The sequence below is a fragment of the Oncorhynchus keta genome, chromosome 27 (assembly GCF_023373465.1).
Source record: "Oncorhynchus keta strain PuntledgeMale-10-30-2019 chromosome 27, Oket_V2, whole genome shotgun sequence".
NCBI lineage: Eukaryota > Metazoa > Chordata > Actinopteri > Salmoniformes > Salmonidae > Oncorhynchus > Oncorhynchus keta.
This window is the reverse complement of record NC_068447.1, coordinates 42453421-42474264: the sequence shown is the minus strand read 5'-3', so window position 1 is coordinate 42474264 and position 20844 is coordinate 42453421. Positions and strand designations below refer to the sequence as shown.

The 20844-nt window shown below is 42.6% G+C and overlaps 1 protein-coding gene across 1 annotated transcript; it reads right to left on the bottom strand.

Moving 5' to 3' along the window:
- Positions 1 to 1433: 1433 nt before the first annotated feature.
- Positions 1434 to 20358, bottom strand: slc26a10 (solute carrier family 26 member 10). The gene is made up of 18 exons (XM_035739251.2): positions 19730 to 20358; positions 18790 to 18900; positions 12525 to 12682; positions 12081 to 12245; positions 11569 to 11721; positions 11363 to 11445; positions 11072 to 11219; positions 10702 to 10815; positions 10455 to 10532; positions 10212 to 10307; positions 9967 to 10073; positions 8644 to 8713; positions 7545 to 7724; positions 7392 to 7446; positions 5784 to 5872; positions 5598 to 5652; positions 5133 to 5239; positions 1434 to 4974 (listed from the first exon to the last, which is right to left on the bottom strand). The coding sequence occupies exons 1-18, from the start codon at positions 20091 to 20093 to the stop codon at positions 4936 to 4938; spliced, it is 2172 nt and encodes a 723-aa protein (XP_035595144.1). The 5' UTR covers positions 20094 to 20358; the 3' UTR covers positions 1434 to 4935.
- Positions 20359 to 20844: the final 486 nt, after the last annotated feature.

Genomic DNA, 20844 nt, shown 5'->3' with positions numbered 1-20844 from the left:
TTTTTACAGTTAGGAATGGTGTACAATGAATTTGTATCTTTAAAGTTAGGGTGATGTGCAATAATCGAGGGAATGTAATGTGTTTGTTTGTAGTAATTGTGTCTTTTAATCAGTAGATGTTCTATATGTTTTTACCATCGAGGACCACTCGAAAATTTATATTTTGACGTGCTATGCTCTGAGAACATATTGTATATATTTATACATACAATATTGTACATATTGTTGTACATGTCTTTTGCCCAAATAAAATTCCATTTTAAAAAATGCATTAACTTGCTGTCACTTTTTAATACAAGGAACTGACTAATGATCTGTTTCTATTAAATACTCAACTACACCTCCCAGAGCATGATGTCATGACAATTTAGTAATTGTTTTCTCTTTATAATGAATTCAAGCAGATTTATACTGTTTTTGTATTATCCTTCATGAGACTGTTTGAGACTGTTTGGCATCCCGTTAGATGCTGCCATTATACTATTTGACCACAAGGTGGAACCAAAGACCTGAACAATCATACAGACTACAGCAATCTTATACTGTTTTATCCCTAATATAATGTCAAATTCAGTTTTCGACATTTTAATGATGAAATTGTATTTTTGCAATACAGTATACAAAGAATGGTTAAGATTATGGATTTTGAGGAACTATGTTTGCCGTTTTCCCTGTTTTACAGTAGGCTGCTAACTGTATGAATTTCTAATTGACTGAGTAGAGTAATAACCAGAGGTGGGTTGTTTCTATTCACTGTTAGAAAACCAAAACCGTCCCTCTGGCAGTCCATTGATCACACTCCATATTCTAGCTAATTACCGGAAGCATCTACCTCTGAGTGGAGTAGTATTACCCGTAGTTGGGTTATTTTGACCAGGAGAAGCTCGTGAGTAAATGCTGCAATACAAGATTGATTTAATTGAGTCCATTGTAGTTGTTGTGGTTGGTTATTGTATATCACGTCTCAAGTCTGTACTTCTACCATTGGCATAATCTAGCAATATCTCATGTGGTTAGTTGCCAAATAGATGCTCCTTGTACTGTCGATTAGGGCCCTGTTTTGGTTAATCATGGCACATGACCTGTAGTTGAACCTTTGTTTCAAGACTTTTCATCAAAATGTCCCCTTTTCTTTTTCTGTCAGATGGTCCAGCACCATCCTCAGACAATCACTTTCATTTTTGGTCTAATTGTCGTTTCTGGAAAAGGCTTAAAATAAAGGTTATAATCCAGGTCAGGTGACATGATGAACCAAAACACAGGGGCCTAACTATTGAATATGATACTGTTGCAATAGGGCTACTGTTCTGTTATTTGAGTTCCTGTCTTGTTTACATTGTACGGTTTATGATTTTATAAGAATCGCCCCAATGGCGACAGCAGGTCTTCCCGGGGTCCGACACATAACGAAAAAAAGACACTACAGAAAAAAATACTTCACATACATTTATATGTAAAAATGTAATAAAAAAAAACTACAACTAAAGGCAAAAATGTACAACAACAAAAAAGAAACAACACAACTAAAGATGAATAATGTGTGTGTGTGTGTGTGTGTGTGTGTGTGTGTGTGTGTGTGTGTGTGTGTGTGTGTGTGTGTGTGTGTGTGTGTGTGTGTGTGTGTGTGTGTGTGCATCTGTCATTTACACATACAGTGTCAGTACATACACACATACATTTGGTCACATGAGGGAGAGGAATTGTGCCGTGAGGTGTTGCTTTCTTGTTTTTTAAAAACCAGGTTTGCTGTTTACTAGCGCCAAAGGAGATGGAGGGGAGTTCCATGCAGTCATTTACATAATACTGTACATTTTCTTGAATTTCTGAACCTGGGGACTGCGAAGTGTCTTGTGGGGTAAGTATGTCTGTCAGAGCTATATGTAAGTTGATTATACAGACAATTTGGAATTTCCAACACATTGATATTTCTCACAAAAACAAGGTTTGATGCAGTCAATCTTTCATCTACTTTGAGCCAAGAGAGTCTGACATGCATACGGTTGAGATTAGCCCTCTGTGTACATTGAAGGGCTATACGTGTTGCATAGTTCTGGGCCAGCTGCAAATTCTCTAGCTCCTTCTTTGCAGCACTTGACCATATCACTGGGCAATAGTCAAGATAAGATCAAACTGGAGCCTGCAGGACTTGTTGGGTCGACTCTGGTGTTAAAAATGACATATCTCAGACAGACCTCTCCCCATCTTGAATCAATTGAATCAATCTGCCATGACAAGTTGTCTTAGGTGACACCAAGAAGTTTAGTCTTCTCAACATGCTCAACAGCCACATAATTCATTACCAGATGCAGCTGAGGTCTAGAATTTAAGGAATGATTTGTACTAAATACAATGCTTTTAGTTTTAGATATGTTCAGGACTAGTTTATTACTAGCCACCCATGCCAAATTGACTGCAGCTCTTTGTTTAGGGTTGCAGTGATTTCACTAGCTGTGGTTGCGAATGTTTATAATGTTGAATCATCAGCATATACAGGCTTTGTTTAAATCTAGTAGTAGATCATTAGTAAAAATATAACAGTAAAGGGCCAAGAAAGCTGCCTTGCGGGATACCACACTTGACATGTTTTACATTAGAGAAGATGAGATTAAAGAAGACCCTCTATGAAGGGTTTTGTATTTGTAGATGGTCAAACACCTGTACAATGTATGTGTGTGTGCGTGTGTGCATGCATGTGTGTGCATACATGTGCTCGTGGCGTGTGTCCAAAACCTTTAGATTAGTTTGATGTTTCAGTTAGTGTCGGCATGAGCGGAAGGGAATTGAGGTCTGCTAGAGGTATAGCAGCCTTTGTAAACACTTGGCCAGAGTGAGTCTTGTGTTGTGTACCACCATGGACGCTTTAATTGAAGTGGGCTACTTCCTTCCTGCCTGCCAATTAGTAAAACACTCCTTGAGCTTTAAAGGGAGAAAACCCGAAGGGTGCAACTGTCTAGAGGGTTCTTTGAAATATGCACGGGATAAAAATGAATAACTTCCATCCATGGGCATCCGACATCAAGGAAGCAAATAATTAGTTAGTTTGGATTTTTTTGGGCCCTGTTTTTGAACTCGTACCACATACAGTTTTATCAGGTCAAGGTAATGTGATTATGATGAAGCACTAAGAAGGGCTCGGCTCAACGCTGGAAGGCCCTAGAAAGGCCTATGACAGCATAGGGCAGTATGTATGCTACGCAGTTCTACTCAGGCCTAATCGCATATCAGCTACAGTATGTCATTGTGTGAAAAATATAAATGATTTCAAAATATGTACTGTATTAACACTTTACCACTGATTTATTTGGATAATTATGATTCAACAACAACACACAGCCAGGACTATTCTACTTGTAGTTAAATAGCCATCAAATTGTTATTGGTTTTTCTAATATAGAATATATTTTATATGGATTTCAGGTTGCTTTTGTAAAATGGTATGTAAAATTGCAATGGCATAGATTCTACAAGTGTCTGGAACTCTATTGGAGGGATGCAAGCGACACCACTCTTCCACAAGAAATTCCATCACTTGGTGTTTTGTTTATGGTGGTAGAAAACACAGTCTCAGGCGCCGCTCCAGAATCTCCCATAAGTGTTCAATTGGGATGAGATCTGGTGACTGAGACGGCCACGGCATACGGTTTACATCATTTTCATGCTCATAAAAGCATTCCGTTAATACACCTGATGAGGAGTATTTCTGTCTGTAGTAAAGCCTTCTTGTGGAGAAAAACCCATTCTGATTGACTGGGCCTTGGCTCCCCAGTAGATGGGCCTGGCTGCCAAGTGGGTGGGCCTATGCCCTCCAAGGCCCATCCACTGTATGGCTGCACCCCTATTCCCCATTCTTCACTGTCTGACACACTGACCGACTGAACAAAACCAAAGACTCTTTTGTCTTCTTCCCAATCTGTCAATCAGACAGGCATGCCTGACATTCCACCTTCAGTCTCTCTGGGTTAAATTGGGTCTTCAGGGAAAGAATTAGAAATGTAAACTAGTCTGTTTGTGCGTACTGTATTAGATAAAAAATATAGATATATTTTGTCAAAATCTGGTAGTTTGTACTTAGAATATGTATTTCAGGAATTTAACTTGTCTAGAGAATGCACCATAATCAGTATTGCTAAATCCCACAAATGTAAAAGTGACCAGGTAAGCTGTACATTTCGAGCATGTTTATGGTAAAAGAACTCAATAAAAGTATTACAAAAACTGCCGGAGGACATTACAGTTGCAGACAATACAGGTATCTGTACGTAATTTCACTCCTTTTCTGCAGTGCATTTCATTATAAACACAATGTACAGTACACAGAAATATACATTTACAACACACAAGGCATTATTTCACGTGAATATACATGTTTCCCTTTTAAGAAAGCATTCAGTGCATTTTATCCAACGGAATAATATTCACTTTTGTATGACAGAATTACAAAACAAATACCAGTAATGGTTGGCCACTATTTCTCCAGCATTCAGATATAATAAGCAATGTTTTAACAGATAATAATCAAATAATGTATATATTTGTGTTTACTAGGGTTATTGTAGTAGATAAACATCTCTCATTGGCCTCTTCTCCTGGATTCCAGTGAGTAGCAGGAGTACTTTATGCGTCATACGTGCTCTGCCAACATTGTGGTCACTTGTGCAAGTCTCTTCAGTATTGTTCCTTCAAAATACTTATTTAAAATACTGGGATTGACCCTTCATTTCATACGGAAATGCTACAATACGCTGCTCCCTTCTTGAAGCCCAACCATGGCATACTAGTATACACATTTAACACAGCACTGCACCTGTCTTAGACCAGGAACAAACCTTGATGTACAGCGATTGTAGAGGGAGAGATGTTTTCCCCCCTGGTCTGTATCGTGCATGTTACTGCCTATCAGTTCATCTTGACGTGTAAAATGGCCGACCAACCATCTCACACCCAAACGGTAGTCGTGTTTTCTGGAGTTTGCTCCTGTCATGAACAAAAACCAAGCACGTTCACAGGTTTTGGTTACTATATTGCCGTAGATAATTGAAACGGTGTTCCTGTATAATTACTCCATTACAGCACTACTGTAAACACATTCTTCATCAAGCCTTCAACGTTGTGTCACTGCTTGTGTGTTGTACCTTCTGTTGTTGAATGTACATCACAGCATCGTGGACCGTAACAAAGATGTGTTGTGGGTTCATGTAGTTCATCAGTCCACTGGAGGTTAGGATCCTCAGAACACTCTCTGTCGGGGAAGAGTACCTTCTATCAATGTTCTAGATCCCTCAAATTCAAAATCTGGACCTCGAAACCAGTTCCACTGCTTTAAAAAAAAAAAAAATGATTCCCTTCTAACCAGGGACTGATTTAGACCTTGGACACTAATTGGGTTCATTAAATGATCAGGTAGAACAGAGAACCAGCAGTAGTCAAGACCTCGTAGGGTTTTACATGTTAGAACTTCCGTCAGTGCTGTAGATCTAGAGTCGGAACATTCCCCGTTCAACATTACATCACACGTCAGACTCCTGGTAAACATACGTTTGGATGATTGAACTTATTGCTATTGAAATGATCGCTATACATTCATTTGTTGAACTTACCATTGCAATTGGCCAAATATATGCAAACCCCAACTTTCTGGCATTCAATACACATCTGGAAAAAGAGGAATCAATTAATTCCACCGATACTAGAAGGAAAGATAACATACTGTAGAACAAGGTACTGCATGTTCGTCTCGCAGAAGGTACTGCACAGCAAAATACTATATTGTTTACTTTTCTCACCTGTATGAAGAGTCTGGCTCCAGCAACATCGACAAAAATCACACTGCTGCAATCTATTAGTACTGCCTGGACTTCACTTTCAGCTGTTTCTGCAGAGACAACATTAGGGAAGGGAAAGGGGGATACCTAGTCAGTTGTACAACTGAATGCATTCAACTGAAATGTGTCTTCCGCATTTGATCCCAACCCCTCTGAATCAGAGAGGTGCTGGGGGGGGGCTGCCTTCATCGACATCCGCGTCTTTGGCACCCAGGGAACAGTGGGTTAACTGCCTTGCTCAGGGGTAGAACAACAGATGCTTACCTTGTCATCTCGGGATTTGATCCAGCAACCTTTCGGTTACTGGCCCAATACTCTAACCACTAGTTCAGTGTATTACTGATAGAGAGTTAAAGGCCCAGTGCAGCCATTTTTATATCAATATCAAGTTATTACTGGGTAACAATTAAATACCTTACTGTAATAGTTTTCTATACAAATTGACAAAAATACCTTGGGAGCAGTCTGAGTGGGGAGGGGAGAAACTTAAAACTGTTATTGGTAGAGTTTTGGAACTCTGTTTCTTATTGGTCTATTAACCAATGGTGATGTCACCATAGAAAGCTGAAACTCCCGGCCTTTGAAACAGGCTGATTAGAAGGTCCTGTCTAGATCACGCTGATCAGATTTTTTGAACACTTTGTTCGTTTCATCGGCTATTATTCAATATGATACAATACACAAGAAAAACTGGGCCCTTACTTACAGTGCATTTGGAAAGTATTCAGACCCCTTGACTTTTTCGACATTTTGTTACGTTACAGCCTTATTCTAAAATGGATTAATTATCAATCTATACACAATACCCCATAATGACGAAGCAAAAACAGGGTTTTACATTTTTTTGCAAAAGTATTAAAAATAAAAAACAAATATACCTTACTTACATAAGTATTCAGACCCTTTGCTATGTGAGTTGAAATTCAGCTCAGGTGCCTAGTGTTTCCACTGATCAAACTTGAGAGGTTTCTACAACTTGATTAGAGTCCACCTGTGGTAAATTCAATTGATTGGACATGTTTTGGAAAGGCACAACCTGTCTATATAAGGTCCCACAGTTAACAGTGCATGTCAGAGCAAAAACCAAGCCATGAGGTCGAAGGAATTATCCATAGAGCTCCGAGACAGGATTGTGTAGAGGCACAGATCTGGGGAAGGGTACCAACAGATTTCTGCAGCATTTAAGGTCCCCAAGAACACAGTGGCCTCCATCATTCTTAAATGGAAGAAGTTTGGAACTACCACGACTCTTCCGAAAGCTTGCCACAGGCCAAACTGAGCAATCGGGGGAGAAGGGCCTTGGTCAGGGAGGTGACCATGAACCCGATGGTCACTCTGTGGAGATGGGAGAACCTTCCAGAAAGACAATCATCTTTGCAGCGCTCCACAAATCAGGTGTTTATGGTAGAGTGGCAAGAGGAAGCCACTCCTCAGTAAAAGTCACATGACAGCCCGCTTGAAGTTTTCCAAAAAGGCACCTGAATACTTTCCGAATGCACCGTAAGTAGTCCTGTACCCAGATTACATTACTGCAAACTATATACAGTACTTTTATGTATTATCACTCACCAGATTTAAAGAACTCATTCTCAGATGAAAATGATGTGTTTGCGACACCTCTCTCCTGAAAAAAAGACATTGCCAGTAAGTTATAGAACATATGTTTTGATATTTTCTAATGTACAAGATGTGATCTAGCCCAGATATAATGTGCAGTCTTACCACAGTGCTGACAGCCTCTCTTTCCCTCTTCTCCAGGGCCTTCCTGGCCTTCTCTCTACTGCGGATCCTCTCTGGGGTGAGGCCCAGCAGACGACTCATGTCCTCTCTGAAGAAGCTGCGGTTGCCATAGTAGATGGGCCCGTTGTATGTCAGGATCTTTACACCTGGAACTTCATAGCACTAAGGAGAGGGGACGGAGAGAGGCAGGTTAACAGAGCACTCATCCCAAACATCACTTGTTGTGAGGTGGTTTTTTTAAAGAGTGCAGACAGAATTTGCTTTTCTTGCTTCCCACCCTCCTCTTTTTTTAAACAGTTGAGTCATTAGAAGATGCTGTAATCCAGTGCGGTTTGCAATAACTAAAGTAAGTTATAAGGTGTGTTTTCAAAGGGACAAGGTGACACACCTACAGACATGGATATAGAGCTCTGCTACCTGACATGTGCTCGACAGGCCCTGACATTATATATTGGGTTAGGGACAAAAAAAATACATCCATAACTAGGGTACAGGCAGGGCTCGAGGATCACTAAAGTTGATCACTAACATTCTGAAGCTGAGCCATTTGTGCGTGCTCTGCTGGGCAGTAGAGTCATACCTGACTGACACCCTAAGAAAGTGTCAGAAGTGCTTCAACCTCGTCAAATATACGACAGGAGAGAGATTATGTCACAGAAAATAATAATGCTCCTTGAGTTTTGTCTGAGTTTAAAGGGACAAAAAGTAGCTAACTGCTCTCTCATGTCTCTTCATTGACTCGCGAGTGACAGAGGGGAGCAGTTCATGGATTTATTAATGGAGGAAGTTATTCCTGATTTCGGGTTTCGGGCAGAAGCAATCGGACGTCAGTAGGGTAGGACCTGAACATCACAGGCATGGGTAGGACTCGGTTTTAAAATTCATGCCCGTGCAGCGCTCTACATTGATCACTGTCTGAAACTATGACACTAATGAGGGTTTCTCACGATTGCATCACATTAGCAGTTTTTACTTCACAAACTACATCAAGAATCACTGGAAGTATTTGTATTGTGATTAATATGATATCTTTACAGACAGAAAAATATCTCTACAGTGTGTACAGGAGAATTCCTCTCACCTTGTTGTGGTTCTCTAAAGGTCTGTAGATCTCTGTGTTGCTCGCTCTGCCCAGCACGGAACACCCAGCCCTGAGGAAAACGGTGTTATTATTATGGGAGTGTATGCATACACTGAGGATACCAAACGTTAGGTACAACCTCCTAATATTTACTTGCACCTAGGGCTGTGGCGGTCAGAAAAATTTCGTCAGCTGGTGATTGTCGAGGAAATAACTGTCGGTCTCACGGTAATTGACCGTTAATTAACATAAACACATTTAGAATCTCCTGGCTTCAACACAGACTACAAGCCACTGATGCTGATCTTTGGAACATCTACATTTTAAGTCTAATAAATCCATGTAATATAGCCTACACCTTCACAATAAATCCATTATCTATTTTAGACAGGTCTAAATAAGTACTTATAGAAATACTTAATTTCCACCATGATTTGCAAATAAATTAATTAAAAAATCCTACAATGTGATTTTCGGGATTTTTTTCCTCATTTTGTCTGGCATAGTTGAAGTGTACCTATGATGAAAATTACAGGCCTCTCTCATATTGTTAAGTGGGAGAACTTGCACAATTGGTGGCTGAGTAAATACTTTTTTGCCCCACTGTATGTGTGAATTTTTGGGGGGGATTTAGAATGGATCATTATCATGCACCTGTATCGAAAAAGGGGCAATGGTATAGCTTACACCTATAGAAAGCTTATCCTCCTCTTTTTAATAGAGGCCATCACACTGTTTTCTCACGCAATTACATAGCCTATAGAAATGTTGCGCAACATGAGCTCATGGGCTTTCATGAAGTGTTTGATTAGATTTTTGAATACATTTGAATTGATGCCAGAGTGATTAGAGGGACAATAGAGTGCTGAGTAGCAGGCAGTTAGCAAGTTTGGTAGGCTAATAATGACCATCAGCAGCATCAGAGCTTGAGGAAGACAAGCTCTGACTAAACGCTCACGTGGAATTTGACTGGATATTAATTTGTCCCTATGAGAGACAGTAATCCACAGTGCTCTACTCTAGAGACTTCAATTCCGGCACACAGCGGTCTCTGGAGAATTGCATCACATTATTAGAAGGCACAGTTATAGTTTCGCTAATGATTATTGTTGCTGATGAATGCAGAAATCGAATTAGTACAGATGTCATAACAAATTGTACGCATATACAGTAGATGTACACAGGCAGTTACGCTTGGCTAGACATTGGTTACATTTAGCAATGTAGTAACCTGTACAGTTCCAACGGCTGTAGCTCTGACGGAAACATTGACACACTGTGTCTGTGTTGTCAAGTGTTGAGAGGGGCGAAGGCATAGCGTACCTCTGTGTGCGACAGATGACTGTCATCATCGAGAAGACCACTCCAATAGCCAGACCCATATCGACATTCAGGACCACAACAGACAGCCAAGTCACCAGCCACACTACCTGCAAAACACATACAGTACCGTCCATATAAGGTCACAGATGTGCAGGCCACATTGGTTCTCACAGGGGTTGATCACTAAACCACTTGCCCAAAAATGGTATATTTATACAAAGCAATGGTAACACTGAGAGACTTACGAAGTCAATCTTGCTGACTCGCCAGAGGTCTGGCAGGTCCTGGAACTGTAGAAACATCTGCCTGAGGCTGGTGACATTGATACAGGCCAGCACTGCCTAGGGAGAGAATTAACGCAGGGTGGATCAGGACATTACGAGTAAATGACTCGGAAGACGAGTGCGTTTCGTTTTATGTCCTTTTGTTTGCACAAACTAGCTAAAGTCTGTATGCCTCCGCCTTTTAGTAGACACACACTGACTCACCTTGGGCAGGAAGTAGAAGAGAGGTCCAATCAGCAGTAGAACTATCAGAACCACCAGACTGGTGAACAAGCCAGAGAGCTGAACGGACAGAGAGACAGAGAACATTAAATGACGTTAAAGGAATGAATGTATCATCATGCCAGAAGCACATGGCGGGGCAGACAAATAGGGCATCGAGAAAGTCATCCATACAGATTCAAGTAAAGACAAATCCTGGAAAGTAGGCTTGATATAAAGTAGTGTGTACCTGTGTGAATCCCCCAGAACTCTCCAGGATGTTGGTGGTGGCCAGAGTGGCTGAGCTGGGGAAACAGGTGAAGAGAGACGACACTGTGTTGGAGATACCATGGGCCAGGAGCTCCTGGAGAAACAAGGCGAACATGATGACGATGATGCTGATGATGACGACGATGACGGTGATGACAACGACGATGATGATGACGACAGTAATGATAACGCTTGTCCTTAAAGATGGACTTCTTGTCACAGCTCACAGATTACACACACACAGAAGTCACATTGAACGTGCAATGCCTTGTACACGGAGACCAGATTTGAGTGAGTATTGATTTTCCAGCACAACTGAATCATATTAGTCGAGGACCACTGTAGCCTACCTGGTTGGGTTGGATGGAGTAGCCGTGCTTGTCTGCGTAGATCATTGCCAGTGAGACGGACACAGCGTAACCCACAAACGTAATGGCGACCGTGTCTCCAGCGATCTCAGGCAACTTGTGCAAGGCAGGCATCCGTGGACTAGGGAAGCTACACAGTCAAAACATGGTCAAAACTTGACACTCACTCTCTGTTTATAACGGTCTCTTTTAAAAGAAGTTAAATGATGATGATGATGATGATGATGATGATGATGTCACTAGATGGAGATGCTCAGTTAGTGGATACCATACCCTGCAGGAATGTGTCCCACTATCTGAACGTCATAGTTTGAGTCCAGAGAGGAAGCATAGGCCACTCCTGTAGCTATTATCACCTGAGAAAGAGAGACATCAAATTGACATATAACACACCAATAAGCACGTCACAAACGTTACAGCTACACAGAGCTACATTGAACATGACCAGTATTATAATAGCTGTTCTCTTTGTGACTGACCGTGAGGATCTCTACGGGGATGGGTGTGCGTAGGTACTGTCGGAATCTCATGTTGACTTCTTTGACCGGTACCAGGATGGCCAGACACACCAGGGAGGTCAGTAGCTCAGCCATGTTGGTTTGGGGAAGGTTCTCTATGACAGACGCAAGGGTCTGGAGGACACAGACAGGGGGGAAGGAGTTAACACACACACGGGGGGGTGATGGATTTCATCGGGCCATGTTGGTGTGGGGCGGGTTATAGTGAAGAGAGGAGCAACTCTTCCAATGGTCTCTTCCCACAACCCGGTGTTTATGATTGTCAAGTGTCTCTTACAAGGTTAAATTTAACCTAGTGAGGTTTTGAGAGCTCCCTCAGGTCTCTTTTATTTGAGACTTCTTCTCTCCTTCAGAGAACCTGGGTTATGATAGTAAACCGTTTTTATTACAATTCCACAACATACTGGAGCTCTAAACCACTGTAAACTGAACACTGTATCATCCTGATCATTGTCACTTCTCCGACTGCTGACCTTGAAGAGTGAGAAGGGGCCGGTGTGGCGGGGGAGCCGCAGTCCCAGCATGCTTTGCAGCTGTGAGATGGTGACGTGGAAGGCTGCAGCGCTGGTGAATGCCTTGACGATGGGCTCTGACAGGTATGTAGAGAGGAAACCCAGCTGTAGCCCAAACATACAGAGCTGTGAAACAAACAACATTTAGTCAGGACTACAACATCTAAACACGATAGAAATACCATTCCATCTACAGGGCCATGCCATCTTAAACTTGTCCTTTACCTTGCTTCCTGCTTAAAACATCATAGGGAGGTGAGGAGAGCAGCTCTTCTGATCTTGGCCTCCAATGCTCTCCTCGCTTCCCTCTGAAGTTTTGAGACAGAGATGAGGAGAGGATGCAGGGAATCGAGGGAAAGAAATACTTTTGAGATTCAACCAGAGAGAACTCTATGTATCACTCACCATCATGATCCCTGAGAGTAGGGCTACAGCGGAGGCAACCCCAATCCTCTGGGCCTCAAAGTCTGCAGCCTCTTGACTGGAGGAGTTGAGCTGTAGAGGGGTGGGCACCAGCTGTTCCACCACTGAGCCTGTCATCAGGCTCACCACTGCAAAGGTACCTGGGAAACAGACACAGCTAGTCTGTGATTCAACCGCTCAGCACCACTACCAAAACAGCCACGAGGCGGCTCAACAACACAGCAATGAAGCAACTCAGCATCAGTGTGAGCAAACAATGCAATGCATTTGGAATGTAATCAGACCCCTTCAGTTTTCCACATTTTGTTACGTTACAGCCTTATTCTGAAATGGATTTTGAAAATGTTTTCCTCATCAATCTGCACACAATACCCCACAATGACAAAGCAAAGCAGGGTTTTTGAAATGTTAGCACATAAGTATTCAGACCCTTTGCTATGAGGCTATGAGCTCAGGTGCATCCTGTTTCCATTGATCATCCTTGAGATGTTTCTACAACTTGATTGGAGTCCACCTGTGGTCAATTCAATTGATCGGACATGATTTGGAAATGCACACCCTTGTCTATATAAAGTCCCACAGTTGACTGTGCATGTCAGAGCAAAAACCAAGCCATGAGGTCAAAGGAATTGTCCTTAGAGCACTGAGACAGGATTGTGTGGAGGCACAGATCTGGAGAAGGGTACCAAAACATTTCTGCAGCATTGAAGGTCCCCAAGAACACAGTGACCTCCATCATTCTTTAATGGAAGAAATTTGAAACCGCCAAGACTCTTCCTAGACCTGGATGCCCGGCCAAACTGAGCAATCGGGGGAGAAGGGCCTTGGTCAGGGAGGGCCGATGGTCCCTCTGACAGCGCTCCAGAGTTCCCCTGTGGAGATGGGAGAACCTTCCAGAAGGACAATCATCTCTGTAGCACCAGACGGAAGACACTCCTCAGTAAAGTTCAAGGTTCATATATGGTTGTGCGCCAGTGCACTGAGCAAAACGATCTAGTTGCCACTCCTGAACGGAGGAAAAAGCACCAACTGTGCTATGTACATCTGCACCCTATTTCGCACGTTCCTCCGTTCCTCTGGCGCCAAGGAGTGGGAGTCCACAGAGGACGGTAAAAACCTGTTCTTTTGGCCAGTACGGTTACACCGCTGGGTTCTTCTCCTTTGTCATGCTATGTCCGCGCATGGTGAGGAGGATGTCCCTGGTCCCGACGATTGAGCACTGCAGGGTAGATTGAAAAATTCACTGGATGTTTCGGATAGCCTTCTCGCTGCTGATAGGCGAGATGAGTCAGTTGGTCTGACTCTGAGTTTTGTAGTTTTGTTTTCTGATACGCCAACACGTACAAACTTGATGGAACATGATATTGGCGCTAAGGATGCTGGCCCCATCCGTCAGCGGTTCTATAGAGTTTATTCAGAGAAACGGCGTTGTCTGGATGCTGGGAGCAGGTACATGCTGGAGGAGGGTGATATTGCAGAGCCTTCTTTCTCCAGCTGGGCTTCTCCCTGTATCTTTGTCAGTAAACCGGATGGGACAAACACATTTTGTATGGACTACCGTAAGGTAAACAGTGTCACTAAGCCAGATTAATTTCCTCTTCCCCGGATAGAGGACTGTGTTAATCAGGTCGGAGCAGCGAAGTTTGTGAGCAACTTTGACCTGTTAAAGGGCTATTGGCAGGAGTCACTGATGTGTAGGGAACATGAAATCTCTGCCTTTATTACACCTTCAGGTCTGTACTCGTATTTGGTTATGGGTTTCGGCCTGCGTAATGCACCTGCCACTTTTCAGCGCCTTATGAACAGGGTTGTCTCCGGTCTTGTTGGGTGTACCGTTTATCTGGACGATGTAGTGGTTTATGCAGATACTTGGGAGGAGCATCTGGCCCGTAATCAAGCTTTGTTTGACTGCCTGGCTGCGGGTCACCTCCCTATCAAATTAGCTAAGTGTGAGTTTGCTCAGGCGACCGTTACGTACCTTGGGAAGGTGGTTGGGCAGGGTGAGGTGCATCCTTTCCGGGCTTAAGTGGTAGCTATTGATGCTTTTCTACCGCCAACCACTAAAAAGGAACTGATGCGTTTCTTGGGAATGATTGGTTATTACCATAGTTTCTGTAGGAACTTCTCTACCTTGGTCGCTCCCCTGACAGATTTGCTGAAAGCTAAGACGGTTTACGTCTGGTCCCCTCTCTGTCAACCTCAACTTCGGTGCTGGCTGCTCCTTGCGTGTGGATGCGAGTCACGTGCAGGTGGATGGGAGTCACATTGGGGCATGTGCAGTCCTGCTGCAAGCAGATGTGTCTGATGTTGAGAGGCCTGTTAGTTGATTTTCCAAGAAGTTTAACCATTATCAGTTGAACTACTCCGTGGTGGAAAAAGAAGCGCTAGCACTCATATGGGTGCTACAACACTTCGAGGTGTATGTCGGGTCAGATGTAGTTTGCTGGGGCAGTGGGGTAGCGTTTACTAGGACAGTATTTTGTTTGCGTTTTATGTATACTTGGTTGCTGTGGTGTTCCCGGGTCCTTGGTGGTCCCTGGTTTTATGGATAGGAGTGTGACGACCCTCCCACTCTGTCTGCCTAATTCTTTCTCTTTGCTCTTGTTTTCCTTAATAGGATGTTGGTGGGCGGAACTGGGAGGGTCGTCTGCGAAATGGGACACACATGGGCTCAGGTGTGTCCCGGGGATTAATACAGTCGTGGCTGAAAGTTTTGAGAATGACACAAATATTACATTCCACAAGGTTTGCTGCTTCAGTGTCTTTAGATATTTTTGGAATACTGAAGTATAATTACAAACATTTTATAAGTGTCAAAGGCTTTTATTGACAATTACATGAAGTTGATGCAAAGAGTCAATATTTGCAGTGTTGACCCTTCTTTTTCAAGACCTCTGCAATCCGCCCTGGCATGCTGTCAATTAACTTCTGGGCCATATCCTGACTGATGGCAGCACATTCTTGCATAATCAATGCTTGGAGTTTGTCAGAATTTGTGGGTTCTCAATGGGATTAAGTGTTGGAGAGTTTCTTGGCCATGGACTCAAAAGATCAATATTCTGTTTCCTGAGCCACTTTTGCATTATGGCAAGGTGCTCCATCATGCTGGAAAAGGCATTGTTCGTCACCAAACTGTTCCTGGATGGTTGGGAGAAGTTGCTCTCAGAAGATGTGTTGGTACCATTCTTTATTCAAGGCTGTGTTCTTAGGCAAAATTGTGAGTGAGCCCACTCCCTTGGCTGAGAAGCAACCCCACACATGAATGGTCTCAGGATGCTTTACTGTTGGCATGACACAGGACTGATGGTAGCGCTCACCTTGTCTTCTCCGGACAAGCTTTTTTCCAGAAGCCCCAAACAATCGGAAAGGGGATTCATCAGAGAAAATGACTTTACCCCCGTCCTCAGCAGTCCAATCCCTGTACCTTTTGCAGAATATCAGTCTGTCCCTGATGTTTTTACTGGAGAGAAGTGGCTTCTTTGCTGCCCTTCTTGACACCAGGCCACCCTCCAAAAGTCTTTGCCTCACTCTGCGTGCAGATACACTCACACCTGCCTGCTGCCATTCCTGAGCAAGCTTTGTACTGGTGGTGCCCCGATCCCGCAGCTGAATCAACTTTAGGAGATGGTCCTGGCACTTGCTGGACTTTCTTGGGCTCCCTGAAGCCTTCTTCACAAGAATTGAACCGCTCTCCTTGAAGTTCTTGATGTTCCGATAAATGGTTGAGTTAGGTGCAATCTTACTGGCAGTAATATCCCTGCCTATGAAGCCCTTTTTGTGCAAAGCAATGATGACGGCACGTGTTTCCTTGCAAGTAACCATGGTTGACAGAGGAAGAACAATGATTCCAAGCACCACCCTCCTTTTGAAGCTTTCAGTCTGTTATTCGAACTCAATCAGCATGACAGAGTGATCTCCAGCCTTGTCCTCGTCAACACTCACACCTGTGTTAACGAGGGAATCACTGACATGATGTCAGCTGGTCCTTTTGTGGCAAGGCTGAAATGCAGTGGAAATGTTTTTGGGGGGATTCATTTCATTTGCATGGCAAAGAGGGACTTTGTAATTCATTGCAATTCATCTGATCACTCTTCATAACATTCTGGAGTATATGCAAATTGCTATCATACAAACTGAGGCAGCAGACTTTGTGAAAATTAATATTTGTGTCATTCTCAAAACTTTTGGCCACGACTGTACACCTTTCCCCCATATATCCAGGAGACACACTGTTGGTTTTGGTTGTGGCATTTTAGGGCTTCTTTGTTTATTTTGGCACCTCTCAACACCCATCATTATCACCATCTATGCACGCTTCCACTCACTTACACTACTGACTACACACACCATTGTTACTTGGATATTGTTCACTTTATTTAATAAATATGTTTCTTATTTCTTTAACTCTGTGTTGTCTCCCTCTTTGTTACCGGCTACGAGCCGGGTTCGTAACAAAAGGAACTTGACAGCCCGCTTGGAGTTTTCCAAAAGGCACCTAAAGACTCTGAGACCATGAGAAACAAGATTCTTTGGTCTGATGAAACCAATGCCAAGAGTCACGTCTGGAGGAAACTCCATCCCTACGATGAAGCATAGTGGTGGCAACATCATGCTGTGGGGATGTTTTTCTGCGCAGGAAATGGGAGACTAGTCGAGGGATCGAGGGAAAGATGAACGGAGCAATGTACAGAAAGATCCTTGATCAAAAACTGCTCCAGAGCACTCAGGACCTCAGACTGAGGCGAAGGTTCACCTTCCAACAGGACAACAACCCTAAGCATACAGCCAAGAAAGACAAAGCAGGAGTGGCTTTAAGACACGTTTCTGAATGTCCTTGAGTGGCCCAGCCAGAGCCCGGATTTTAACCGGATCAAACATCTCTGGAGAGACCTGAAAATAGCTGTGCAGCGACACTCCCCATCCAAACTGACAGAGCTAGAGAGGATCTGTAGATAAGAATGGGAGAAACTCCCCAAATCCAGATGTGCCAAGCTTGTAGCCTCACACCCAAGAAGACTTAAGGGTGTAATCACTGTCAAATGTGCTTCAACAAAGTACTGAGTAAAGGGTCTCAATACTTATGTAAATGCTTTTTCATAATGGGGTATTGTATGTAGATTGATGATGAAAAAAAAATAGATTTAATCAATTCTAGGATATGGCTGTAACTTAATTTTTTTTGGAAAAAGTCAAGGGGTCTGAATACCTTCCGAATGCTCTGAATACAGTCCATAGTATAAAGGGAATAAATTATATATTTTTTGCAACCGATATACACAATCTACTCCACATTGAATTTAAAAAACAACTAAGCTTTCTTGATTGCGTAATTCTTCACACCCCAGAGTTAATTCATGCCTACATACACAGATTTGAAATCATTGGCCACTTTAATATATAGAACACTAGTCACTTTAATAATGTCACTTTAATGACGTTTACATATCTTGCATTACTTATATCATATGTATATATACAGTATTACATACTATCTACTGTATCTTAGTCTATGCCGCTCTGACATTGCTCATCCATATATTTATATATTCTTAATTCCAAGAGACGGGACCACTCAGGAACACTCCACACTTCTTGGAAAGCCATTCTAGTGTGTCTTTGGCATTAACATGTGTGTAATTGTCCCGCTGAAAAATAAAACTCTATCCCAAGGTTTTCAAAAGACTGATATCTGGATTTCCTCTCATTTTCTACATGGGCTTTGCTCCTTTCGTATTTATTTTTCTCCTGACAAACTCCCCAGTCCCTGGCGGTGGCAAGCATACCCTTAACATGAAGCTGACACAAATTTTGTCATGTTTAGATTCATTTTATGGCAGCAAAACGTGAAGACTGTTCAAGGGTTGTATAGGCTTTCACTAGGCACTGTTTATACTGCTCTTTTTGTGTGTGTGTGTGTGTGTGTGGTGGCGGGGGGGGGGTCATTTAAGCCCTCTTGCAACCTTACCTGCACACCTATATACCTTGTTTTTATCTGTACTTCGTCTTTCACTTGTCTTTTGTGTGTGAATAACTCTAACTAAAACTTAAAAAAACTATGATGATTAACTTTGACTTTAGCTCAGGGAACTAACACAGTCTTATGGGGCAGTGGAGACCCTGGTTCAAACCCAGTAGCTGTCACACAGATACCCATGGCAGAGGCATTTATCTCAGGCACATTGTGCGTCCTATCCATATCCATTTGTCAGGCTCCAGTCCTAAATGTATAATATCAGCGTGTGTATACCAGTGGATACATGCCGTCCTGTGCCAAACAGCATGTAGAGAACCACAGGGAAGAAGGAGGTGTAGAGGCCATAGATGGGCGCCACTGACGTCAGTAAGGCAAAGGCCATACCTGTTTTCAGGAAGAGAAACAAGATATTAGGCTACAATCGGTTGCCATCACATACACCCGTGGCTACATGAGTAATTGGTGTCATCTTTAGATAAAAAGGATTTGATCTCATGGTAAATAATGTTGGCAATAAATGCTATGAAATAACACCTGCTATTACTGTATAACTACTTTCAACGCTGGTATTTTCTTGACTCCTTTATCTGAATAAACCACGGGGGCGTAACATCCATTGAGATTACATTTTTGAGGTTCCATTTTTCCTGTCAAGCTCAGATGATAATACATTTTTAAAATACATTTTATATTTTGTAACAAGATTATTTTGTACATTGTGTGTGTGTGTGTGAATGGCATATTGTAAAAATATACATTCAAATGTATAAATAATCTGGGCTCTGTGCTATCTGGGATCCGTAGGAGGTCCTTACTCCATTGAAGTTGACATTTGAAATGGTTAATGTAAGGATTAGGTTTTAGGTAAGGGTTAGGTTTATGGTTAGGGTAAGAGTATGGGTTAAGGTTGGGGTTTAGTGTTGGGACGTCCCCAAGGAACCGGATAGCATTGACCAATTATCTGGAGTTAACAAAAAGTCCATATTTGAAGGTGTTTATTTCGTTTACATGAGCAATTTGACAAAATCTTGTTAAAATCAATCAAACACACGATTGGTTAGAAATTACTGCCAAAACAGTGACACGTGGGAAATAAAACGTCATCACAGAATTGGGGAAAAGTTGTAACAAAATAGTTTGTAAAGATGGTAAATCGACATCAATTTACTACAGTAAACCTTTGCTCACAATATTCACTTAAATATGTACTCACCTTGTGGAATGTGAAGTATACCGACTGTTAGTCCCGCTATTGTATCACCTAGCATCCATTTTTTCAGCCTGTACTTCGGCAGCCAGTTAAAAATGGGAATTCGTTCCCTCAACAGGTGAAGGCATGCTGCACGGGAACACCTGCACCGTTCCGCGATCTTCTCCCGAAAACGTTGACCACCTCCACGGGGCTTGTCTTCGGTACCGTACGACTGTCTGAACCGGTCCTCGGTGTAAATATTTCGGTACACAGCCACTGAAGCGCTCATCTTGTCCTCCAGGTGAGTGTTTACGTTGCCTTTGTTGAAACTAGTTGTAATGTGAGAAGATGAGGCAGAAAATATGCGGTCGCTACTGCTTGTCATACATATAGTAGGAATCTGTCTCTAGTTTGACATCAGAAACCATCGAATTTTCCTGTCTAGTGTTAGGCAGCCAATGACATGGCTCAATGCCGAAACTTTTTGTTATTGTGTTGAACTTTCTTTGGGGTTTCTTTCTTAGCCTACATCCTTGTCCCTGGCAGAGACCCCGTAAAGGTGTGCTTGTGTCCAACGTTTGTGTTGATGGATGCCTGGTCCATAACAATCTGCAGGGTCCTACTGCTACCAACTTTATGCTTCAGAAAAATGGAAGAAAAAAATGTGACCCATACTCTATTCCTCCTTTCCTGCTATGACACAAACCACCCCCACCGATTGACTTCACCAGACACACACCCACAGTATACTTAACTATTCAGAGAGCCTGGCTTCCCCTTAAAAGTCATACAATGTACAGCTCTGTGTAAAACTCCACTGAGATCAAAGTGGTATTGTTGCTAAAGTGGAGGTATAGTGTAACCTCTAACCATATCTATTTGCAATTATAAGTGGTGGTCATTTCCGAGAAGGGTTGATTTCTGTATAATAACCCTTGTCTCTGGGGGTGTCTAAATCACCATAGCCCATAGGGAATAGGCCTGGGGAAACCCTGTGTTTGTCACTGCCCATACATAATGAGTCTGGAACGGAAAAGAGAGACAAGAGAACCCTGTTCTGTGAAATGTAATCAGACATGTTGAGCTGCTTGCGGTCCATTGATCAAAACACACCTTGACTCGAATGATGAGTGAGA